At 46.7% G+C, this 27,140-nt stretch overlaps 1 protein-coding gene across 1 annotated transcript in view; it reads left to right on the top strand.

Moving 5' to 3' along the window:
- Positions 1–618: 618 nt before the first annotated feature.
- Positions 619–27,140, top strand: part of LOC121868673 — a 37,709-nt gene continuing 11,187 nt past the window's right edge. The window contains exons 1-9 of the mRNA XM_042369510.1: positions 619–635; positions 1,996–2,141; positions 3,056–3,229; positions 7,809–7,976; positions 13,984–14,181; positions 16,468–16,553; positions 17,432–17,601; positions 20,369–20,537; positions 26,637–26,855. Of these exons, the coding sequence (XP_042225444.1) occupies positions 619–635; positions 1,996–2,141; positions 3,056–3,229; positions 7,809–7,976; positions 13,984–14,181; positions 16,468–16,553; positions 17,432–17,601; positions 20,369–20,537; positions 26,637–26,855 (1,347 nt within the window). The remainder of the gene's footprint in view (positions 636–1,995; positions 2,142–3,055; positions 3,230–7,808; positions 7,977–13,983; positions 14,182–16,467; positions 16,554–17,431; positions 17,602–20,368; positions 20,538–26,636; positions 26,856–27,140) is intronic.

The raw sequence follows: 27,140 nt of genomic DNA on the forward strand, positions 1-27,140 counted from the left end.
AGCACCGCCATGGTGATAAGCTGGTGGGAGCAATAAGCTGGGGGGAGCAATAGGCTGGGGGACCAATAAGCTGGGGGACCAATAAGCTGGGGGTAATAAGCTGGGGAGCAATAAACTGGGGGACCAATAGCTGGGGGACCAATAAGCTGGGGTAATAAGCTGGGGGCAATAACAGGGGAGTAATAAGCTGGAAGAGCAATAAGCTGGTGGGTAGTAAGCTGGGGAGGCAATGGCTGGGGGGAGCAGTAGGCTGGGGCAATGGCTGGGAGCAGCTGGGGAGTAATAAGCTGGGGGGCAATGGCTGGGGGAGTAATAAGCTGGAAGAGCAATAAGCTGGTGGGTGGCAGCTGGGGAGCAATAAGCTGGGGGAGCAGTAAGCTGGGGGAGCAATAAGCTGGGGGAGCAATAAGCTGGTGGTTAATAAGCTGGGGAGCAATAAGCTGGGGAGCAATAAGCTGGGGAGCGATAAACTGGGGGAGCATTAAACTGGGGGAGCAATAAGCTGGGGGAGCAATAAGCTGGGGAGCGGCGAATCTTCAGATGATCCGACAATTCCAATAAAACGTGAAAAGGGAAAAATATAAAAATATTTCCCTAAAAAAAAAACACCTGGGAGCGATGAGTCTTAGAGGAAGGTTTGAAAGAGACTCCGTAATTAAGGTGTGGTTTGGAACACACAGATGAGCCCCTGCAATACCTGCTCAGTCTCGCTACCTACCGCGGCCTTATTACGCTCGCTTAATTAAAGGAACGTCTCCCACTTTAAGCCTCCTTCCTTCTCGTTAACCGCGGTTGCCTTCCATTTTTAACCGAAGCTGTAAGCCTTATTTTCTTTATTAACCGCAGCCACAACCCCTTAGCCCTCTCATTAACCACAACCCCTTACCATTCTCATTAACCGCAGCCTTCGTCTTCCTCGTTAACCGCAGCTACAACCCCTTACCCTTCTCATTAACCACAGCTACAACCCCTTACCCTTCTCATTAACCACAGCTACAACCCCTTACCCTTCTCATTAACCACAGCCACAACCCCTTACCCTTCTCATTAACCGCAACTACAACCCTTTATCCTTCTCATTAACCACAGCTACAACCCCTTACCCTTCTCATTAACCACAGATACAACCCCTTACCCTTCTCATTAACCACAGCTACAACCCCTTACCCTTCTCATTAACCACAGCTACAACCCCTTACCCTTCTCATTAACCACAGCTACAACCCCTTACCATTCTCATTAACCGCAGCCTTCGTCTTCCTCGTTAACCGCAACTCCAGAACAACTTCTCACTACCCACAGGGCCGTTCAACGAGAGCTCAAAGAAAGATTAAAAAAGAAATATTTGACGATTTATATTAAGGTTAACGAAAGGTTTTCTTATAGGTCATAACAACATACGCGGTGTTCACAGTTGGTCGTAATAAACTGTGGCACGTCTATTAAAATACACTGAAGCAACACAAATGACTTTTTAAAATATTCATCTGTGTGTCAGCTGCTTGTGAAGGCTGACTACGACGTGTGCAGTGGCCGACGTAATGTAGAGTCACACAAAAAATTATACAAAATTGTGTTGAGAAATATATGACACAACGGACGAAGGATTTTGGTTACCTCATCTACACTTTGTACAGCATCACATTTACAAGTCGTACAGCATCACATTTACAAGTCGTACAGCATCACAGTTACAAGTCGTACAGCATCACAGTTACACAGTGCATGATAGACTATGGTATTCTCGTATAACCTGACCTCACAAATAGAATGGGCACTTTCACTAAGTCGATCGTTGGGGAGGTTCGGGATCACCGCGCTTCTACCGTCTACACAACCAGCAGTTACTGTTACACGTTGAGTTGACAGCACTCTGTCGATGGACCCTGCTGAGACCTCGTTACACTTAGTGGCGGACTTCTGTCGAGCGGGACTCGGGACGTTGTTGCTGGCCCTTCTTGGTTACAAGACTCTCTGACGGGAGGCCCGTTACAGGTCCTATATATTGGAAGAAGGGCCAGCAACGACGTCCCGTGACCCTGCGACATCAGCCGATAGGCTGGAGCAGTGGCTAGGAATCATTGAAAATGCATTCCCGGAAACACTTCAGGAATACGAGGAATGCCGTCTCAGGACGGCACGTATGCTATTGGGCAGTGACGCGAAAGGAGTGCTAGGATTTAATCCGACATTAAATAATGCTACCGCGTGGGACACGTTCGCGAACGGATTACAGGAAATTTACAGCCAGGGTAACACATTACAAGATCACACGCTTCGCTTAGCCAATATCAAGCTAGAGGAGTGTTCATCACTAAACGTTTACCTATCATGCATAGATAGTGCTGTGAAGATGACCAGAGTCAATTACCCACAATTCTTCCCACCTGAGCTAGTACTCTCTTACTTTCTATCGGGCTTACCCGGCGAGATGCATACGTGCATGGTGTCGAGCGGGATAACTACGATAGAGAGCTCAATTAAAGCGGCGCGGACGCATATACAGCTCAGGACCCCCCCCCCCTTCTTCCCCTTTTGTGTCGACAATTCACGCCGCCCCTCCCACCCCTGGGAGGATGAATTCTTGCGACTGATGGTGGAAAATCTCAGCCGGTACAAAAGGAACCGGCAGGAACAGTCACCGTTTCACGAGGAAGGGCGGGAGCAATCACGGCCACATACATTAGGTATAAACACGTTGGGTTACGTGACCGGGCCCGCCCATGCGGGATAGCTGGTATAGATCTCCGAAGCCCTTTCGTTGCTCCTCCTGTGGGACATGGTCCCACGCGGTGCACGGATGTCCTTTCCAATGTGAGGAAAACCAGTGCAATGGGTGTGGCGACCAGGGACATACCCGCAGAGAGTGTCCATACACCGGGATGCGTTGTTACGCATGTGCCGAGTGGGGACACATCCGCAGGTTATGTCCCTACTACTAAAGACAAGGGCGAGGCGTTGATGGTGACTAGGGAAGACAGGCCAATTATAAAGTTGAAAATGGGAGGGAAACGGGTTGAAGCTTTCATTGATACAGGCTCCTTGGTGTCCTTAGTGAAACATAACGTGGCCACCAAGATGAGCTTAGGGGGAAAGCATAGAGTTCCTGAGTTCCGTGGTGTCACGGGTAACCGCCTCTCAACATTGGATTCCAGGGATATAACTGTAGAATTAGGAGATAAGATAGTTGTTCACGCACTGGTTGTGGTAAGAGGTGATCTTTTCCCAGGTCAGATTTCTTGTGTAGGTTTACGTTTGGAATCCAGTTTGATGGGAGCCGGTATACCGTGACGCTAGATGGTAGGGATTATGGAGGTACTCCTATTAGGAACAGGTCTGGTCTGCCCGTCCACCTCATTAAGCCTAAGCGCACCCAGCCCCGCCCCAAGCTCCCCAGCTACACCCTATGTGCGTCACTGTCATCCCTCCCCACTCTAGGGTTGTTCTGCCCGTTCGATGGTCAAGGTCGTTTGACAGTGCCACGGATAATCAGGAGTATGTATTTGTTGAAACCCCTCATAAAATGTCCCCATACGTGCAGCCAGGCCTCATTGACACACAGCAGCCTAGCGTCCCAGTCATAAACTCCACCCCCAGGGAATTTAAACTTACTCCTGGGAACAGTCTGTGCGGTCGATAAGGTAGAGGATTTGGAACATTTTGATTCTACGAGATATAACATTAGGAGTGACACAGAGTTCGTAGATTCACAGCAAATGTTCACCACAGCATTAGAATCCCTTGACATAGATCACCTACCCACCCTTATTAGAGAACGTCTGCACTCTATAATAAAGCAGCATAAAGACCTGTTTGCAACTTCAGATCAGGACCTCTGCCTGATGTCAGCTTCACACAAAATTATAACCAGCTCCGCCCCCTACCAGAGTACGGCAGTGGCGGCTCCCTGAGGCGGCTAAAACTCAAATCAGGGACTTATGCCGCCAAATGGAGGAACGTGGCGTCATCTCCCCGTGCACTAGCCCCTATTGCTCCCCAGTCGTATTAGTCAGAAAAAAGGACGGGTCAACTAGATTATGTGTGGACTATAGGGACCTTAATAAGAACACCATTGCTGATAGCTATCCCTTGCCCAGAATTGACTAGACATAAGAACATAAGAACATAAGAATGGAGGAAACTGCAGCGGGCCTATCGACCCATACTGGGCAGTCCCGTTTACACCCAACCCCTATTGCTCACATATGCATCCAACCTATGTTTGAAGTTATCCAGCGTATTCGAGTTAATGATGATATTTGGTAACTTGTTCCATTAGTCCACTACTCTGTTTCCAAACCAGTGTTTACCAATTTCACGCCGAAATCTAAATTTGTCTAATTTAAAATCATTGTTACGAGTTCGCTCCTGGTTGGATAATTTGAGTACCTTTGTAATGTCCCCTTTGTTTAACCCTGACTTCCATTTATACACCTCTATCATGTCGCCCCTCACCCTACGTCTCTCGAGGGAGTGCAGATTAAGATGCTTTAACCTGTCTCTTTATTCAAGGTTCCTAATGCCCGGGATTAGTCTTGTCATTCTCCTCTGGATTCTTTCCAATGATTCTATATCCATTCTGTAATACGGTGACCAGAACTGAACTGCGTAATCCAGGTGAGGTCTCACAAGAGCAAGATATAATTTTAAGACACTGGACCAATTGAACGGCAGTCGTCTATTTTGTTTCAATAGGTTACCTTTCGGGCTAACGGGGGCACCACCCACGTTCATGAGGGCGGTGAACCACAGTCTCACACCCGTGCTTGGGTGTAACGCTATGGCTCACCTGGACGATGTTATCGTCTATAGTAAAAGTGTGGATTCTCACATGCGGGATGTAGATGAGGTTCTCTCGGTCATGAAAGCGGCCGGACTGAAAGTGTCCCTTAGAAAATGTGCGTTCGCGCTCCAGGAAGTTAAATTCCTGGGATTCATCATAGGCCACGGCGGTGTTAGACCTGACCCGGTGAAAGTGAAAGCGATATTAGAGATGCCACCTCCCACCACAGCCAGGGTGTGAAACAGTTCCTCGGCACCGCCAATTTTTTCAGACGTCACATCCCTCACTTTTCAGAGGCAGCCTACGAAACTTACAAAGAAGTCGGTTTAGTTTCAGTGGTCGGGGGAGGCAGATAAAGCTTTTAACCATCTCAAGGACTTACTGAAGTCGGCAACAATGTTAGCACTGCCGGACTTCACGCAGCCGTTTTACGTGCACACTGACGCTTCCGACGAAGCACTGGGAGCCTGTCTTATGCAAGGTGGTGAAGATAACCCCATCCCTATTGCTTATTTTTCCCATAAATTGAGCGGAGCTGCCCTCCGCTACTCCACAACTGAGAAAGAAGCCTTGGCTATTGTCAAGGCCGTAACTTCCTTTGATGCTTACCTATTTGGTAGACATTTCTGTGTAATTACTGATCACCGTCCTTTAATGTATATCTTCCAAGGTAAAACTCCTAATGCACGGGTAGCACGCTGGGCAGTCTTCTTAAATGCGTATAACTTCTCCATTTTGCATAAGCCAGGCAAGAACCACGTCGTGCCAGACGCACTGAGCCGTAATGTATTACCTATAAATAATGTCGGGAATCCTAGCAGCATGACTCAGCCCATTTTTGGTGACCTATCACCTAACGAGGTGCGCCAACACCAACTTGAAGACCCACAGTGGGGTCCTGTCATTGAGTTCCTTGAGGGGGGTCCGCTCCCCAAGAAGGTCAACAAAGCTTCACTTTGTGATTTCAGTCTTTTAAACGGAGTCCTGTACCTTGTTACTATGAGACATGATGACGAGCAACCCACAGAACTCGTAGTCGTCCCCGCATCCTTGGAAAACTCGGCCCTAGAAGCAGCTCACTCTTCCCAATTCGCAGCCCACCCGGGTGAATGTCGCACATATGCACGTGCACGCTCTATGTTTTTCATGCCTAATTTAGCGCGGAAAGGTGGGGCATTTGTCAAAGGATGTCTGCCATGTCAGTTAAGGAAGGGTACCCCAAAGAGACAGGGAGAGCTGCAGGAGTTCCCACCAGCCTCCCAGCCCTTGGAACGGGTATCGATCGATCTAACTGACATGACAATACGTTCACATCGGGAAACAGATACGTTGTTTCCATCGTCGATCACTATTCACGTTTTGCGACCTATATACCCATCCCCGATAAACGCACAGAGACAGTTTGTGAAGCCCTATTACAATACGTTGGTACTCATGGGTGTCCCCGGGTCATTGTAAGTGATCGAGGGACAGAGTTTACCTCTAGCATCTTTCAGAAGGCGTGCGACTTGCTGCGACTTGGTGCCCCTATTATAGAATGGATATCAATTCACTGGAGTCGGTGCAGCGAAGAATGACGAAAATGATTCCGGGACTTAGAAACCTTCCATATTAAGATAGGTTAAAGAAGCTAAACTTGCATTCCCTAGAAAGACGAAGAGTGCGGGGAGATATGATAGAAGTATTTAAGTGGGTGAAAGGAATCAATAAAGGCGATATAGATAAAGTTATTATAATATCCGAGCAGGATAGGACTCGTAGCAACGGATTTAAGTTGGATAAGTTTAGGTTTAGGAGGGAGATAGGAAGAAACTGGTTCACAAATAGGGTGGTAGACGAGTGGAACAAGCTTATCAACTTTGTAGTAAGTGCTGGAACGCTGGAAAGTTTTAAAAGGAGGCTAGATAGATTCATGGATGATAGAGAGTGGTAGTAACTCTTGACAGGAGCTGCCATGCACAGGCCAACCAGCCTATTGCAGACTCCTTATTTTCTTATGTTCTTATGTTCTTATGTAAATCCACCTCGATAATCCACCACACCTATCCCATTCTTATATCAAATCCTAATAGTAAATCTCTTGCCATTCCTCCCACCCTTGGCAGGTGAGAGGAGACTGGCGATGATGGTGACGTGTGGAAATAAGGAGATAGTGATGACGTGTGGAGATAGAGAGATAATGACGTGTGGAGATAAAGAGATAATGACGGCGTGTGGAGATAAGGAGATAGTGATGACGTGTGGAGATAAGGAGATAGTGATGACGTGTGGAGATAGAGAGATAATGACGTGTGGAGATAAAGAAATAATGACGTCTGACAATACTATCATACAAATCAATGAGACAGAAAAATATATAATGGCATCCAGAGCCTCTAGGGTCGTGCCAAGCCCATGACATCACGGTTCATAAAGCCTGGTCTAACGGGAGAGAATTTGAGATTTGATTTGTTTCATCCTTAAGTATAAAGTGAGAGAAGAGAGACAGAGTGAGAGAAGAGAAAGAGAGTGAGATAGAAAAGAGTGAGAGAAGAGAGAGAGAGAAGAGAGTGTGAGAGAAGAGAAAGGGTGAGTGAGAGAAGAGAGAGAGAGTGGGAGAAGAGAAAGAGTGAGAGTGAGAAGAAAGAGAGAGTGAGAGAACAGAGTGAGAGAAGAGAGAGAGAGAGAGAGAGAGAGAAGAGGGTGTGAGAGAAGAGAGGCAGTGACAGAAGAGAAAGAGAGTGAGAGAAGAGAGTGTGAAAGAAGAGAGAGAGTGAGAGAAGAGAGAGAGAATTAGAGAAGAGAGAGAGTGAGTGAGAGAAGGGAGAGAAAGTGAGAGAAGAGAGAGTGAGAGAAGAGAAAGAGTGTGAGAGAAAGAGAGTGAGAAAAGAGAGAGAGATTGAGAGAAGAGAAAGAGAGTGAGAGAAGAGAGAGAGAGTGAGAGACATAGGTAACTGAATATACTTCTTTTTTTTATGTATTCTTGACCTGTATCGACCATTCCCAGACCACCACTAACACCTGCTCCTCCTCCTCTCTCCTGCAGAAGATCTACGCCCCGTCAACACCATAACCCGGAAGAAGCTCCCCGTCATGGTCTACATCCACGGGGAGTCTTACGAGTGGAACAGCGGCAACCCTTACGACGGCTCTGTTCTCGCTTCTTTTGGTCAGGTCGTCGTCATCACCGTCAACTTCCGTCTTGGCGTACTAGGTGAGTTACCTCTCTCTCTCTCAGCCCACCCTCTACCTTTCTTTTTTATTTTTCCTTTTTTTAAGAGAAAGGAGGGGTGAAAGAAGATTAGAGGTGGAGGAAGGAAGTTATAGTTCAGAAATTGAAGAATTTTAGGAGGAGGTAAGAGAGGGCGGGCTGACCGCCTAGCTAAGCTAATAGTGTGTTAGGGTTGTGTCATGGGTTAGTTAGTGTGTGTCGGTACAGGCAATAGACATCCTACCCTATCCCATATATGGGTGTTTTGAGGGCCTTATTTCATATTCCGCCGACCCTACTGGCGGATGCTGGTCTAGGAAGGTTGTCTATTGCTTGTACCGACAGACAATAACTAACCCATGACACAACCCTAACACACCATTAGCTTTTGCCAGATTCTGTTGGCCAGGGTGTGCAACTGCTGGTTGATGGGTTTCATTCTCAAGTCTCTATGTATCTCGGCTGTGGTTCTGGTGAAGGGGTGTCTTTCACCTGTGACCAATCTTAGGGCTTCATTTTGGACCACCTGTAGTTATAATATTTGAGTGGTGCTCATAGTATGAAGAGGTATTGCTGGGTAAGTTAATATCGGTATGATAAATGATGTCACCAGGCGAAGTTTTATTTTCTTGGGAAGTTGTTTAAAGCGGTATAGTTTTCTCAGCTCTCTTCTTGCCTTTTCCTTCCTGGTGTGGACATGATGGGATTAACCTGTCGTGGATATATGCAGGCCAAGGAGGGTGCCTCTGCTTTTCTATTCTATCTGGGCATTATTGGTTACTAATGGATGGGTTTTCCTTCTACATAAGGGTATCACTGTAAATTTCGGGAGACTGGTTTGGATTCTCCCTCTACCTCCTCTCCTAGCACACCCTCTACCTCTCCTTACCCCTCTACCTCCCCCCTCTACCTCCCTCTGCCCCTCTACCTCCCCTTCTACCTCCCCTTACCCCTCTTCCTCCCCCCTTCTACCACCTCCCCCCTTCCCTCCCCCTCTACCTCCCCTGCCCCTCTACCTACCCCTTCTACCTACCCCCCTTCATCCCTGCCCTCTACCTCCCCTTCTACTTCCCCTGCCCTCTGCCTCCCCGCCCCTACCTCCTTCTTCTACCTCCCCTGCCCTCTACCTCCCCCCTTCTACCTCCCCCTGCCCCTCTACCTCCCTCTACCTCCCCTGCCCTCTACCTCCCCCCTCTCCTCTTTACCTCCCCCTTCTACCTCCCCCTGCCCTTTGCCTCCCCTCCTTCTACCTCCCCCCTGCCCCTCTACCCCTCCCCTGCATTTCTACCTCCCCCTCTACCTCGCTCCCCTGCCCTTTACCTCTACCTCCCCATTCTATCCCCCTCCTCTGCCCCTCTTAATTCTACACTCCCCTGCCTCTCTACCATCCCATTCTACCTCCCACTGCCCTCTACCTCCCCTTCTACCTTCCCCTGCCCCTCTACCTCCCCACTACCCTGCCCTCTACCTCCCCCTACCTCCCCTGCCTCTACCTCCCCTTCTACCTCCCCTTCTACCACCCCTGTCCTTTACCTCCCCTTCTACCTCCCCTGCCCCTCTACCTCCTTCTACCTCCCCTTCCTCCCCTTCTCCACCTCCCCTTCCTTCTACCCTGCCCCTCCTCTCCCCCTCCCTGCCCCCTCCCCGCCCTTCCTCCCTCTACCTCCCCCTACCTCCCCTTCCCCCCTTACCTCCCCCCTTCTACCGCCCCTTCTACCTCCCCCCTTCTACCTCCCCTGCCCTTTACCTCCCTCCCCCCTTCTACCTCCCCTCCCTCTACCTTCCCTGCCCCTCCTTCCCCTTCCTCCTCCTTCCCTCCCCTCCTCTTGCCCCTCTACCTCCCCCCTCCCCTCCCCTGCCTGCCCCTCCTCCCCCCTACCTCCCCATTCCCCTCCTCTCCCTTTACCTCCCCCCCTTACCTCCCCACCCCTCTGCCCCTTACCTCCCCTTCTACCTTCCCCTGCCCTCTCCTCCCCCTGCCCTCTACCTCCTCCTCCCTCCTTGCCCCTCTACCTCACCCTTCTCCTCCCCCTGCCCCTCTACCTCCCCCTTCTCCTCCCCCACCCCCCTCCCACCCCCCTCTACCTCCCTCTGCCCTCCTCCCCTGCCCCTACCTCCCCCTGCCCCTCTACCTCACCCTTCTACCTCTCCCCTGCCCCTCTACCTCCCCCTCCCTCCCTCTGCCCCTCAACCTCCCCCTGCCCCTCTACCTCCTCACCCCTCTATCTTTGCCCTCTACCTCCCCTTCTACCTCCCACTGCCCTCTACCTCCCCCTCCCTCCCTCTGCCCTCAGCACTCCCCCCCCTCTACCTCCCACCCTTCTACCTCCCCTGCCCCTCCCTCCCCTTCTACCCCCCTGCCCCTCTACCTCCCTCTGCCCCTCTACCCCTCCCCTGCCCCTCCTCCCCTGCCCCTCTACCTCCCCCTGCCCCTCTACCCCTCCCTACCCTTGCCTCCTTCCTCCCCCTGCCCCTCTACCCCTCACCCCTCCCCTTCTGCCCTCTACCTCACCTTCTACTTCCCCTGCCCCTCCCCTTCCCCTGCCCTCTACCTCCCCTTCTACCTTCTCCTGCCCCTCTACCTCCCTCTCTACCTCCCCTCTACCTCCTGCCCCTCTACCTTCCCCTGCCCCTCTAGCCTTCTGTTCTACCTTCCCCTCCCCATTCCTACCTTCCCTGCCTTACTACCTTCCACCCCCCCTTTACCTCACCCTTCTACCTTCCCCTGCCCCTCTACTTCCCCATTCTACCTTTCCCTGCCCCCTTACCTCCCCCCATTCTACCTTCTGCCCTCTACCTCCCCATTCTGCTTCCCCTGCCCCTTCCCCCCCCTTCTACCTCCCCTGCCCCTCACACTCCCCTGCCCCTCTACCTCACCTTCTCCCTGCCCCTCTACCTCCCCCCCCTCTACCTCCCCTGCCCCTCCCTCCCCTAACCCCTCTCCTCACCTCTGCCTCTGCCCCCTCTACCTCCCCCTTCTACCTCCCTGCCCTCTACCTCCCACCCCTTCTACCTCCCCTGCCCCTCTGCCTCCCCTTCACCCCCTGCCCTCCTCCCCTCCCCTCCCTCTTAACCTCTGCAGCCCCTGCCCTCCCTGCCCCACATTCTCTTTTCCCCTTTACCTCCCCCTTCTACCTTCCCTGCCCCTTGCCTCCCCATTCTGCCCCACCGCACCTCACCTTCTACCTTCCCCCTCCCTTGTTCTACCTTTCCCTGCCCCTTACCTCCCCCATTCTACCTTCCCTACCCTCTCCTCCCCTTTCCTTCCCTGCCCCTTTACCCCCCTTCTACCTTCCCTGCCCTCTACCTCCCCCATTCTACCTTCTTCATCCTGGCCTCTAGCTCCCTTCTACCTCCCACCCCTACCCCCCTTTCTACCCCCCTTACCCATAAGAACATAAGAACATAAGAAAATATGGAGTCTGCAATAGGCTGGTTGGCCTGTGCATGGCAGCTCCTGTCGAGAGTTACTACCACTCTCTATCGTCCATGAATCTATCCAGCCTCCTTTTAAAACTTTCCAGCGTTCCAGCACTTACTACAAAGTTGATAAGCTTGTTCCACTCGTCCACCACCCTATTTGTGAACCAGTTCTTCCTATTTCCCTCCTAAACCTAAACTTAACCAACTTGAATCCGTTGTTCCGAGTCCTATCCTGCTCGGATATTATAAGAACTTTTTCTATATCTCCTTTATTGATTCCTTTCACCCACCTAAATACTTCTATCATATCTCCCCGCACTCTTCGTCTTTCCAGGGAATGCAAGTTTAGTTTCTTTAACCTATCATGATATGAAAGGTTTCTAAGTCCCGGAATCATTTTCGTCATTCTTCGCTGCACCGACTCCAGTGAATTGATATCCATTCTATAATAAGGGCACCAGAACTGAACCGCATAAGTGAGGTGTGGCCTGACTAGTGCAAGATATAGTTGCAATAAAACCTCTGCACTCTTATTACTTACACTTCTAGATATAAAACCTAATACTCTGTTTGCCTTATTTCGAACATTAACGCACTGTTTTCTAGGCCGTAGGTCCGGGCTTACAAGTACCCCTAAGTCTCTTTCACAAGTCGACTTCTCTAGGTGGATGTTGTTAAGGCTGTATACATTGACAATATTTGCTCTTCCAATATTAAGTGCGTTGCACTTGCTGGTGTTGAATTTCATTTGCCATTTTTCTGACCATTCCTGCAGTTTATTTAAATCCTCCTGTAATGCATTTGCATCCTGCCCTGAATTAATCTGCCGCCCTATTTTGGTGTCATCCGCAAACTTGCTTATGTCACTGCTGATCCCAGTATCTAGATCGTTTATGTAGATTATGAACAAGAGTGGGCCTAGTACTGACCCCTGGGGAACCCCACTGGTTACACGGCCCCACTCAGATTTAACACCATCTACGCTGACCCTCTGCGTCTATCGGTGAGCCATGATTTTATCCAATTTAAAACTTCCCCTCGATACCATGAGCCTTAACTTTTCTCAGGAGCGTCTGATGCGGTACTCTGTCAAACGCTTTGCTAAAGACTAAGTAAATAACATCGTAATTTTCGTCATTATCTACTACCTCGAAGACCCCCCCTGTCCCACCTTCTACCTCCCCCCTGCCCCCCTCCCCCCTGCCCACCTCTACCTCATCCCTCACTTGTCTCTAAGTCTTGAGGAGTCTTACGCCCGTATTATTAAACAACATCTTCCCTTGAAGCTTTATTGTCGTGTTTCAACCCGAGTTTTAAACTAAATGAGTCGTGAGGGACACCGCAGTACAGTACTTAATGGGGTGGTGTGGAGGTTTTAAGTGAGTCCTTCCTTCCTCTCGTCTAGGTCTTCTTACAGAGTCTTAATACTACAGTCTTGATTTATTATATTTTTAGTTTTAGTTTTTATTTTTATTTTTTTTGTCCATTTTGTCTCTTTTTCTTCTTTCTCTTTCTTCCATAAGACTTTTCCAAGAGATCTTTAACATAGGTTTTTAATTTCTAAAGTCTTATGAAGTCTTTTCCAAGGCTTTTCTCGTCGGCTACCTACAAGTCTTTTTCATCCAGGCGACCCCCAGTAAGACCCAGGCGAACCCCAGTAAGACCCAGGCGACCCCCAGGCACCCAAGCGACCCCCAGTAGCGACCCCAGTAAGACCAAGCACCCCCAGTAAGACCCAGGCGACCCCGGCAAGACCCAGGCGACCCAGTAAGACCCAGGCGACCCCAGACCCAGGCGACCCCAGTAAGACTAGGCGACCCTGTGAGCGAGCCCCCCAGTGGCACCCAGCAGGCGACCCCAGTAAGACCCAGGCGACCCCCAGTAAGCGACCCCAGTAAGACCCAAGTAAGACCCAGGCGACCCCGACCCAAGTAAGACCCAGGCGACCCCAGTAAGTGACCCAGCCCAGCGACCCCCAGTAAGACCCAGGCGACCCCAGGCACCAGGCGGCAAGACAGGCGACCCCCAGTGGTAACCCAGGCGACCCGGGGACTGTTTGGGTCTCCAATTCTTTACTTTCTTCTTCAGTACTGTAAGCATTCTTCAGTCTCTCTCTCTCTCTCTCTCTCTCTCTCTCTCTCTCTCTCTCTCTCTCTCTCTCTCTCTCTCTCTCTCTCTCTCTCTCTCTCTCTCTCTCTCTCTCTCTCTGCTGTATGTATTTTCCTCATCATCCATTCTCCTCATTAACTTTCACAACCCATCCTGTAACCTAATCCCTCCCTCCTTTCCCTCCCTTCCTCCGCCCCTCCCTCTCCCCTTCCCCTGCCCCTCCCTTTCTCTTAAATCATGGGATACATTAGAGTGAAGGAGGAGGACTAATCTTTTACCGGCACTAAATCGCCAGGCATTAAGAGGGTCATTACTAAGGTCTCAAAGATGGCACGATGCTGTTCATTGGTTGTGTGTGTGTGTGTGTGTGTGTGTGTGTGTGTGTGTCGAAGTTTATGTTCTGAGGTATTTTTGTTCACCATTTCGCATCATACTCTCTCTCTCTCTCTCTCTACTAAGTTTACCTCTCTCTCCCCAGGGTTCCTACGTCCTGCCCTACGTGAGAACTACGTCAGTAACTTCGGGCTGCTTGACCAGATAGCAGCGCTTCACTGGATCAAGAGCAACATTGAAAACTTCGGAGGCGACCCAGAGAATGTGACCATCTTCGGGCACGGCACCGGGGCGGCCCTCGCTAACTTCCTCCTCATCTCCCCCGTCGCCCAGGGCTCCCAGGGTAAACACAGGATACTGTAGTGAAGTAGAATATGTTACCTTGGTAGGGGGAGGGGGCAGCTCTCCCTTGTGGATGTGAACGGTGGAGGAAGAGTGGTAGTCTTATGATCTTCGTATTTATTATGTCAAATGAACTCTGTGTGTGTGTGTGTGTGTGTGTGTGTGTGTCTGTAGTCTGCATGTCTCAATGTGAAAGTGAAAGAGAGAGAGAGAGAGAGAGAGAGAGAGAGAGAGCCTCACCATACACCAACACTGCGGCTGCCTAACTGGTCCAGCACCTCCCTGGCTGACCACAGACTGCACTCCGTCATTCCTTCGTCAACACTAGTGAGGAATGATGGCGCCATGTGGGGAGGGGACGACCTTCCTCCATAACTCATGACAACAAACAAACACCTCGCTCACGTGGTCCCAAGCTGTGAGTGGACGTGATAGATAGGATGAACTTATCACATTTAGACATGAAGGACTTTTGGGAGAATTCAAATAAAAAGAATTAACAAAAGTCTACCGTGAGAAAAAAATCGTAAACACACTTTGCATATGAGCTGATGACAATATTTTACGATATAAAACTCACATAAATATATCCATCCATATATATAATTATTCAACTGGTCTTTATTATCAGTAAAACTACAAAAACTGTGATTGGACAAAAGTCATCCTCGAGGAACTTGATATTTGGTACACTTGGAGTATGAAGATTACAGTGACTTGCCCAGCCTCGAGAGCATACTGTGAATGCTGATAATGACCTCCGTCCTCATCGACACACCTGTGGGTCTCATAGTAAATAAATAAATAAATAAATAAATTGCATTAAGATTCTCGCAGTAAAAAAAAATTCAAATATCATAAAAACGGACAAACAGGAAGTAGAATTAAACAAAGCCTCTCCCTTAACAGCTACACAACAGATGCCACTTTCCTTACTTGTATACAGAAAACGTTACAGTACATCTTCCCTTCCCTTCCTCTCCCCTTCCCTTCCTCTCCCCTTCCCTTCCCTTCCTCTCCCCTTGCATGCCTTTCTCCTCTTCCCTTCCTTCCTCTCCCTTCCCTTCTTCCTTTCCCTCCATCTCTTTCTCCCTTCCTTCCTCTCCCTTCCCTTCCCTTCCTTTCCCTCCATCTCCCTCCTTCCCTTCCTCTCCCTTCCTTCCTCCTCCTTCCCTCCATCTCCCTTCCTTCCCTTCCTCTCTCCCTTGTATACCTTTTTCTTTCTCCTTCCTTCCTTCTCTCCCTTCCCTTCCTTCCTTCTCCCTCCATTCCCTTCCCTTCCTTCCCTTCCTTCCCTCCCTTCTCTCCTTTCCCTTCTTCCTCTCTCCCTTCCCTTTTCCTTTTCCCTCCATCTCCCCTCCTTCCTTCTCCTTTCTCTCTTCCCTTCCCTTCCTTCCCTCCATCTCCCCTTCCTTCCTCTCTCCCCTTCCCCTTCCCTTCCTTCCCTCTTCCCTTCCCTCCATCCTTCCCTCCCCCCCTTCCCTTCCCTTTCCTTCCTTCCCCTCCATCTCCCCCTCCCCTTCCCTTCCTCTCTCTCTTCCTTCACCCAATAACCCCAATCCATTACAAATGTTGATTACGGTCCTCATTTGACTCCGATACGTGAAACAAAAGACACTCTGTTGACACACTCCCTGGGGCGACACGAGGCAACACAGTTCGGTAATCACCAAGATAATGTTGATGTGATCACAGTTTCAAAGGTTATATCGGGGTTTTATAGATAACGTGATGCTCTTAGTAGGACCTTTGTGTGTGTGTGTGTGTGTGTGTGTGTGTGTGTATTATTATGTACATCATCACTCAAATCTATTACAAAGTTGCTAGTCCTTGCATGGTACAAACACACACACACACACACACACACACAGAGTTAATCTCCACCAAGGCCCTCATAACAACGTTTGCTTATCACTATCATTACAGCATCGGTTTCCTTTTGATCCCCAATGAATTCACGAGGCCAATTCTCCCTCCTCGTCCTTCGTTCAATTAATATGAGCCATTTCATAATTCGCGTAGTTTTCCGATACTCGCGCCATCATCCTATTGGTGTTGTCTGCCTCATTATTAAAGGGTCCAAAGGTGGCATGATACTGTTACTGGAACTTGTGTGTGTGTATGTGTGTGTGTGTGTGTGTGTGTGTGTGTGTCATGACATCGATTTTTTCGTAGACACATTATAAATTTTCTTTTACGCACACACACACACACGCACACACACACGCACACACACACACACACACACACACACACACACACACACTAACACACTCGTCTCCCCCAGGGTTGTTCCAGCGAGCTATTCTGATGAGTGGAACGGCTCTCTCCCGCTGGGCCGTCACTTGGGAGCCTTACAAGTATACCATCCAGGTGAGTCACTTTTAAGTCAGTGGTGAGTCATTGGTGAGTTATTTGGTCGTTGAGCTATAGCCTGAGACCCTTGCTAGTTGAGTCAATGAATCAATGATGAGTCAGGAGTATAGGTCAGTTTCATTTAGAAGTAAGTCACTCTGAGTCAACGATAATTGTGAGTCAGGGAATCACTAAGCTTTGTCTTAAATGACTCTGAATCAGTGTTGATTCATTAAGCTTCTTCTTGAGTCAATGAGTCGTTCTGAATCAGCGTTAAGCGAGTCATTTACAGTCACTTACTGATTTACTAACACTTACATATACTATTTTATACACTTACTTACACACCTACACACTTACTTAAAACTTACACTTATTTATACACACACTTTTACTAATAACTTACACTAGCTTACACGTTCATCCTTCTTTACTGACACTCACACATAAGAACATAAGAATGGAGGAAACTGCAGCGGGCCTATTGGCCCATACTGGGTAGTCCCGCTTACACCCAACCCCCATTGCTCATATATCCATCCAACCTATGTTTGAAGCTATCCAGCATATTCGAGTTAATGATGATGTTTGGTAACTTGTTCCACTCGTCCACTACTCTATTTCCAAACCAGTGTTTACCTATTTCGCGCCTAAATCTAAATTTGTCAAATTTAAATCCATTGTTACGAGTTCGCTCCTGGTTGGATAGTTTGAGTACCTTTGTAATGTCCCCTGTGTTCAGCCCTGACTTCCATTCAATTCACTAACTCACTCAATTACACTCAACTCACTAACACACTCACCTCACTCACTAACCCAACTCACTCAATTTCACCCAATTCACTAACTCACTGAATTCACTAACACACTCGACTCACTTTACCATCCTCTTACAGGTGGCCAAGGCGCTGGGGTGTCCACTGAACGATCGAGGCGACATACTTACCCAGTGTCTCCAGCGCAAGAGTGTGGAGGAGCTGTTGTCTGTGAACCTGCAGACACCCCCCTTCACCACTCCCCTTGGGCCTATTATCGACAATGTTATCGTACACCAACGGCCCATCGAGTAAGGAAGGTTCTTTTGGAATGAGAGAGATGGAGAGAGATAGGAGAGAATGCAGGAGATGGAGAGAGACAGGGGAGAATGAGGGAGATAGATAGACAGAGAGAGAGAAAGAGAGATAACAGACTGGAGTTTATTATACAACTTGTCACTTTATGTACACCAATACATGTAAACACACACACACACACACCATGTAAACACACACACACACCATGTAAACACACACACACACACACACACACACACCATGTAAACACACACACACACACAGACACAGGGACCACAAAGCAGTCCGACAGCTCAACGCTATGACAACAAATATATGTATTTACAAATATATGTTTATTTTCCACACTGCAATACCCGGCTGCAGCAGCACTGTGTGTAAGTAGATTATGTACTTCAAGAGGATGCGTCCATGAGCCCCGCTGACGAACTACTGCTGGAGGGGTGTGGGAGTTGGGCCATGGAAGCGTATATGTACTCTGTTGACTCCGTGAAGTAGGCCGATTAGCGAGTGATTTCATGACAAAGACTTATACAGCACTTTAAGACCTCAGAGCTAGTAATACCTTAGACTACAGTGAGTGTATTAGAGTCTTAAAACCTCAGCGATACGTACCGGACCTCACACTCGCCCGTGACCTTTGACCTGGGCAGTGTTCAGGCTCAGTGTTGCTCCAGTTCTCCCCGTTTATATTTGAACTACTGTGAATACTGTAACTTACAGGTGTTCCTTAACTCTGACGCCGACGAAGAGAGCGTAGCAAAGAGAAAATTAACCCAGGGAATGTTTTAATGCACTGTCCCGGGTGGCTGCAGACACTGTCAGACGGATAATACACTGCCTGGACACTGCCGGCTCCATGTCAATTATGAGGCCATTATGAGACATTGAGGCCATTATGAGGCATTATGAGACATTGAGACCATTATGGGGCATTTTGAGGCTATTATGAGGCCATTATGAGGCCATTATGGGACATTGAGACCATTATGGGGCATTTTGAGGCTATTATGAGGCCATTATGAGACATTATGAAACCATTATAAGGCCATTATGAGACATTATGAGGCCATTATGAGACATTGAGGCCATTATTAAGCATCGAGAGGGAGTCGGCAATAAGCCAAGAGCCTGACAGTGTACAGTATAAACCTGCGTTGGTAACTACACACTGGTCAGCATCAACAATATTACTCCAGCACAGAAACTACTTGCTGGTGAGTATGTGGCGGTAAAGTACCTCGCTGTCTCACCTGAACAACCTTTATGATTTTATGATATATGTCAGGTGTCTCAGTTGTTGTTGTGTGTTGTCAAAAGGTAATCCATTCGTCATTCAAGATCCATTAATGATTTTTGTGACATTTAAGTGTTAGTTTAAGTGCATATTTTCACTCTTGAGTAATGAACGTATACTTGGTGAAATCTATGAGTGTTGATAGGTATATGGAAGTACCTGGCAGGTGTGTGGTAACATCTTACAGCTCTATGGCAGCATGTGGTATTATATAATATTGTGTGGTAAATCGTTGTACTGTGAAAAAGTTTACTGTATAAAGGGAAGATTTCAGAAATGTTATTTATGGTGTTTTTATATTTTATTAGTTAATAGGCGAGAAAAGACAGGGAGATGTACCCACAGTTTACGAGCTGACGTTATTGCAAACAAGACAGGCCCGGGGGAGGGGGGGGGGGTCAGATGAACTCCACCAGCAGATATAAACACTACTCCGTGCACCGTGACAAATGTTCCTCCCGAATTACAAAAACATTTGTTTTCCTTTTTTTTCTATTTTATATCATCGAAAACCTTTTTTTCAGCCGAAAATTCCTATTTATTCAATGGATATAATAATCCCAGAGGCTAGAGGTTCCCTCGAGTATCTGCTCCACGGTATTTTATAATATAATTTTCAAACTCTCATTTGTTTTCCAGCGAGGTCATTCTTTCCTCTAAAATGTGATAACACACACAAACTCGCCTCACAATAGTGTATTGTCCACCATTTATCCCTGTCTCACCTTTATTTACAATTCTCTCCTCTTTCCGTTTTCCAGGAAATATAATGTTGCTGCAAAATTGTCCCTGCCATTTCTTTGTTTCATTCCCTGTAGTACAGACGCTGCCAACATCCCCTGATCACTTGGCAAGATTTGGCATCTACTTGTGGGTTTAGTTCATACCTGAGAACCGTGAGAATCATTATATATTGTCTTCATAATAACATAAAAAAAGCTTTATAACACCCAAAATAATCTGAGTAAATAGATGTTAAAATTCCAATCACCTTTACCACCAAGACCCTCAAGTTACGTCAGACCCAGATGTATAACTCAACATACAGGGTGGTAAAAAGATGTGGAGTCAGAGGCATAACTAAAGTATTTTTATTTTGTTTTGTGTGTTATATTAAATGCTTTCAGGTAGAGTATTACTGAAGTATTGAGGAGGGTGGCCTCGTGTACGTGATGATCAAACCTAACATGATGACTCTCTGACCATCATCACTAACCTTAAATCTTTCTTCTCCTCTGGATATTCCATCTTTAAATACTACAATAAAACTTTACCTTAAAAAATAGTAATAAACAGATTGTATTTAGTATTTTCCTATGATTCCAAAGTTTTCTTTTTAGGCGTAGAATAAACAAGAGGCAGCGATATGATAGTTCTTAATAAATTCCTATAATATATATATCAACATTATCGTAATCCATGTTAACCTTGAAGAGTAGTAAGTGTTGAGTGTTGTCGTGCAGGTCGATGAAGAGGGACACGTCGGTGTTCGGGAAGTATGACCTCCTGTACGGGGTGGCGCTGGCCGAGAGTCACCACATGTTGAACTCCGCCGAGGTCCGCAACGGTATGAACATCGACAGACGCAACAGACTCCTCAGAGCTTACATCGCCAACAACTTTGACCACCACGTGAGTCTTGTTCCTCTCCCTCACACAACCACATTATAACCTTCCTCACTACCACCATCATAATCCCTTACAACCTCCCCCACTACCACCATCACAACACCTCCACCCAAGACCTCACCTCACCATCAGTGCCGGATTAACCATGAGGCACTTGAGGCACTGGCCTCAGGCCCCCCGAGTCTAAGGGGCCCCCAAATCCAAACATTCTCGAAGTTGAAGCGTATAAAACATGAACTTCGTTCAACGATGTCCTAGCAACGTCTCAATTTTCTGTCTATTATGAACATTAAATGTGTTATTTTGCAGAAGATTAATATTGATGAAATCATTGATAAATTTGGGTATATTTTGTTCTTGCTATTTTTATATACCTTGAGGGTAGGGGGCCCCAAGTTGATCTGTGCCTCAGGCCCCTATTAAGCTTAATCCGGCCCTGCTCACCATCATCCTTCACCATCATCCAGCACCATAGCCTTTTCCACCCAACCCCTCTTCCTCCTGACGATGAGTGAGGTGGAGGACAGGTACTGGTGGCTGGAAGACGTATATCTGTACTGTGTTATTGAAGTAGTCTTTGTTTTCCTTCTTGTATTCATCAAAGAAAACGGGCGAGTCAGTCGTAGCATCAGTAGTCGCTACCACACACTCTCTCTCTCTCTCTCTCTCTCTCTCTCTCTCTCAAGACGTGGTACTGTACATCTTGACATCTTGCTTATGTTCTCATTTCAAAAACGGACACGAAAATTTCCTCTTCTGTTTCTGAAGCTCTGGTCATTCTTTCCCCTAAACTATTTAAGTCAAGTGTTTCCCCAGTGTGAGACAGGAAGAGTACACAAAGACATAAAGTCTAATATATCTTCATTGAACTTCTCTAAATGTGAACTTGAGTCACCCGAGTTGATAATATATACACTTCCACACGCATTTAACGCCACGACGATGCATGCGATAGAATTATGAGAAACAATGAACTACTGGAATCCTGAATGAAAGAAATAAAACAAGTGTCTTTTATCAACCTAACCTAACCAAACCTAACCTAACGTCAACAACAAGCATTTAGTGAAGTCAGTATACCATCACCTATAGTTAGCAATTCGTAGATATATGTTGTAAATACATTGAATTAATATACAGTAACTTCAGTGAGGTAAAACACGTTTATAAAATGAAGAAATGGGAAGACAGACGTAGGGATTAAGTAAAAAGAGACAGACAGAGAGACAATGAGATGGGTGGATTGTTAGAGAGTTTTAGAAGCAACACCCACAACAGACATCAAACACGGAAGAAAAACGTTACCACACTATACCCCCTCCCTTCACCTCTCCCTCACCTTACCTCTCCCCTCCCTCACCTTACCTCTCCCTCTCACCCCTCTTCCTCACCCCTCACTCCCGAGGCGTCTTGAGAGGCTGGGGGCTGAACACAGACTCAAAACTTTCCACGTTAATATTTCCCAAAAACTGATGATGTGAGAACGCATCCAACTAACCCATTAAAACTGAAGCTAAAATCCCACCTAAATTGCACTGAGACTAACGGATGTAAAAGCGTTCTATTCTATTACATGTATGAGTTAGTTAGTTAGTTAGTTAGTTAGTGAGTTAGTTAGTTAGTTAGTTAACCTCTTGAGAATAATATATAAACAATGGCGATCTGAGGGAGTAGGTATGTAAGATAAATGAGAGACCGTCACGATAATAAGTTTGTGTATAACTGAGTCTAGTCGCCTTCCTCCTCCTCCTCCTCGCGAAAACTTACCGGTATTGAATATGCAAATCCCAGCCAATGAACGAGGCAGTATACTTGTACCTTCATTGCTTACTTCTCCTTATTTAGTCTATTTTATTTACTTAGCTCCTCGTTTAGCTTTCTTGTTAATATTTATGACAGAGGATAACGTTACAATATCGGTACATTAACGAGTTGGAGTTACGGAAAAAATACCGTTGTCAGTGACGTGTGTTTCAACCAAATCTCTCCAACGTTCCGGTATCGTACTGTTAACTACGTATAATCATTATGGCGGAGGATAACATAACGATATCACAACATTAAACGACTTCGAGGATACCTAACCTAACCTAACCATACTTTTAAGTAATTTAACCTAACGTGGCTTTAAACAATCGGGACATTACGTTGAGATGTTCTAGTATTTCCGCGGTCTATTGTGTATTAATTTACATGATTCTCGTCCCTTCACTTGAGTTATCGTTTTCCCTCGTGCCATAGTTTGCCTTTCTACCTGTTTATATCTTAATTTTCCGTTATTGTCGCTTTAATTCGTGTTTATTTCTGACTATTCCTGTTATTTAAGACATTATTTCTGCTTACTTCTCGTTTCTCCCGTCATTCTCGGCTCTTCTGACTCCTTCTTACATTTCTCCTTAAGATTAATCGTTGCATAAATTCTACTCGTATCCTTGCGTTAATTCATGTATTTTTCAGTGTTGCGGAGAGAAAGCCACACTGAGCTTGATAAGGTTTTTGTTGTAGATAAGACTGAACTCTAGCGTAAATACCTCCACCTTAATGTTCCAGTGAGCGTGTTTACAAATGCAAGTCAATACGTGATTAATAAATTATCAAAAATTAAAAAAAATAACTTATGTCCGCAACTCACAGGTAGATACTATAATGGTTAACGCCTGCATGTTCAGTTTTCTTCTTTCTTTCCTGTTAACACACACATGTACTGTACACTCTCTCTCTCTCTCTCTCTCTCTCTCTCTCTCTCTCATCGTAACCTGAAGAAGGCCCGCTGGTTGGCTGTTAAGTTCATCAATCTGCTGTAACGCCACATGGACGCGAGATATTTCACCCACACTACTTACCCAGGACTGTTTTGGGATTGAATAAGTACTAACAGAACGACAAGCTGAACGTGTCGCCATCTTTACGTGCGTGTGTCTGCTCACCTGATATTCAAGTACAACTGTAAGCAGGTTCCTAGGTGCCTGTATATAGCACCTTGGTATTACCTGTTTCTTCATATTTCCTTTATGTTAATGAAATTGTCGGCTGCATAATAGTCCCTTTCAGGCAGGACGCCATAACTCTGCCCCGTAATATAAGACCCACTAAAACACCGCCTTGAGAGCACGGCAACTTATTTAAATAATTCGGTCTTTAATTACAGGGATTTTGTAGGCCGTATGTGTGTGTGAGTGCGTGTGTAGGAGGTTGAGTGGGTGGGGCAGAGGGTGTGTGTGGGCAGGGGCTTATGAGTCAGGATCAGGGTGTGTGTGTGGGTAAGGGAGAGCGGGTAAGTGTGTGGGTGGGTGGGTGGGTGGGTGGGTTTAAATATAGGTGTATGTATGTATGGGTGGCTAAGTCGATGGAAATGAGCGTCGCGCCTTAATGAATGGGTGTAATTACAAAAGATTGCTTGCTTGAGTAAAAAGAAAAAACGTATGTGTATGTTATAATATACTTGTGTGTGTGTGTGTGTGTGTGTGTGTGTGTGTGTGTGAAGTTCTTGGGAGATAAACACACCACTTAAAATTAACAGTGGCCGCCGTAAATCCGAGTTATGTTGTGAATCACAGAGCTGTGGCGTTCTGCACCAGACGGAACTAACGAGGTACACGGGCCTCTAACTCCTCCACTCACACATAAACACCAGAATCTCCGGCGGGAAACTAACTCACCTATCATCACGTACAAGAGGAGCTTCAACAAAAATCATAATGAGGATAAATTGACCCATAAATCTAGGTGGAAAAAGGAGGAAAACTGATTAATCTCAAAAGTAAACACGAGGTTTTAACTGGTTTAGCGAGGCACTGTGAGGCTGCGTGGTGGTGAGGTTTACATTGCTCATGTCTTTGTCAGGACCTTGAGAGAGACTTTCTTGTTATTAATGCACAAATTCCTATCATAAGGCAACGTAACGCCGCATCATACAATAGAGTAATATACTTCACCCAACAATACAATATTATTCAACACTTTACGGTTTAATAAAAGACAACACTTTGTAGTAGTTTACATATAACTTAAAGTCACTCGGGTCTAGCTTTGGTTTCTATATTTCAATAATAAAATTAAAGTACAAACTACACAGTAAACTAAACATATATTCCTGAAGGGTGAGGCTCCTCGATTATCTTGTTTTTTGTTTGGGGGGAGGGGGGAGGGGGGTTGTCGGTAAAACCACAAAAGTAAACATGGTTGTATGGAAATTACCAGGGATGAAGACAGTACATTAAAGTCACTCAAAAAACTATCTGTACTTGGGGTGATCGATGAATTTCAGAATGAACACTGTGACTCCTGTTGTCTCGGTAGGGATGTCAAAATACTTCTCGTCTGTTGTGTCGTATTGTTTCAACACAATTATGTATAGATAGTTTTTGGGGTGACTGTACAGTGAACTTACATAGAAACATGGTAACACATTGTGACTGCAAACATGTTAATTGTTCTGACGGATATTTTCTGTGCCACACATTAACCAAAAAACTAATCGGACTACTAACAGATGGACACTGCACTCAAATACAGCTTACCTCCAGAAGCTAATGTGTCGCCTGAATAATACACAACAAGCTGAGTGGGTCAATGTGTAAGTAGAAACAACCAATTTTGATGGAGATTGAAGCTTTGTCAATTTTTACTAAGTGTAACCAGAGAGAAATGTTACCAAGAGGGCACAAAATATTGCAACGGTGACACAGTTGAGAGAAGGTCGAATTAGGTGTAGTGAAACCAAGGTGACCTGTTTACTTATCCGTACCAAAGTTATGCAACTGATGCGATAGTCACACACACACACACACACACACTATGTTGAAATGCCATGTAGTTTGAGCTTTTCCCCATCTAGTTATTTTATATCTTATTTGTATCACTTATGTTACTTGTATGTTATTTGAAAATCGAAACCCATTCCCTAATTATGTAACTGTATATTTTCAGCCTTCTGGCTGCTATGCTCTTTCAATAAACCGTTAATTATTATTATTATTATTATTATTACACACACACACACACCATAACTTTCCATACCGTGTTTCTGGTCTGCAGGTAAATAATTTATATTTACAAAAGTCTTCACAAAGGAGAGACTCAACATGAAGACACGCCACTCTGAAAAATCCGTAGCGATCATCTGGTGTGGTGGTAGCGGGGCGAGAAGGTTCCCGGCACATCGCTCCCACAATCGCTAGGAAATGAAGCCGAGAATGGTGAAATGGCTGGGAAATTGAGCACGAGTTGGCCGGCAGCACTGCCTCCAACAGCTGGGCCACCTCGCCTCCCTCAATCCCTACCTCCTTCACGCCCTACCTCCCTCACTCCTCCACTCCCTACCTCTTCCATTCCCTATCTCCTTTACTCCCTACCTCCTCCAATCCCTACCTCCTCCACTCCCTACCTCCTCCACTCCCTACCTCCCTCACTCCCTACCTTCACCACCTCATACCTTCTTTACTATTTTTCTTTCCCTCCTTCATAACTTCGTGTTTCCTACATCAGTTACGTAACAAAACTTCCTTTATGTTCCTGATCGAAACTGTACCACACCAAAGAGACATTTGCAGTTCAGAGACTCGTTCCAGCAGATCAGAGACTCGTTCCAGCAGTTCAGAGACTCGTTCCAGCAGTTCAGAGACTCGTTCCAGCAGTTCAGGCTCTCAGGCATGGAAAAAAATCATTGTCAATGACTTTGTATTAAAAACCAAAAGCGCTCTTAGACGTTGGGGGCCACCCAGTACACCTCCACAACCACCCAGTACACCTCCACAACCACCCAGTACACCTCCACAACCACCCAGTAACACCTCCACAACCACCCAGTACACCTTCACAACCACCCAGTACACCTCACAACCACCCAGTCACAACCACCCAGTACACCTCCACAACCACCCAGTACACCTTCACAACCACCCAGTACACCTCCACAACCACCCAGTACCCCACAACCACCCAGTACACCTCCACAACCACCCAGTAACACCTCCACAACCACCCAGTACACCTCCACAACCACCCAGTACACCTCCACAACACCCAGTACACCTCCACAACACCACCCGTCAGCATCATCTCTCACACCCTCTCTCTTTCTCACTCTCTGTTCTCACACAGGCATCACAGATCTACTATTCGGTAATCAACCAGTACACACCATGGAATCAGTCACCCTTGGAAGACGAACGGAAGGTGAGAGATCAGACGCTGGAGATCCTAAGTGACGCCCAGATCACTGCTCCAGTTATCCAGATGGCCGACCTCCACTCCAACATTAACCAGAGGAGCTATTTTTACGTCTTTAACCACCAGAGTATCTACGGCGATTACCCAGTGGTTAGTACAGCTGCCAGGTGATTCGTTCGTCTTCTTCAGTTACTAACACACACACACACACACACATACACACACACACACACACATACACACACATACACACACACACATACACACACACACACACGGGATAAGCTAAACGTTTCCCACACCACCATACAGTAATACAACCTCACTAACCTGGCCTTCTGTCTGTGTTGCAGTAAGGTGTCCGTAACTTGAGAGGCAGACGGTGTAAACAACAAGGATAGATCCAGTGGCTGTAACGACAACAAAAACAAAAAT

This window comes from Homarus americanus, unplaced genomic scaffold (genome assembly GCF_018991925.1).
Source record: "Homarus americanus isolate GMGI-L3 unplaced genomic scaffold, GMGI_Hamer_2.0 scaffold30535, whole genome shotgun sequence".
NCBI lineage: Eukaryota > Metazoa > Arthropoda > Malacostraca > Decapoda > Nephropidae > Homarus > Homarus americanus.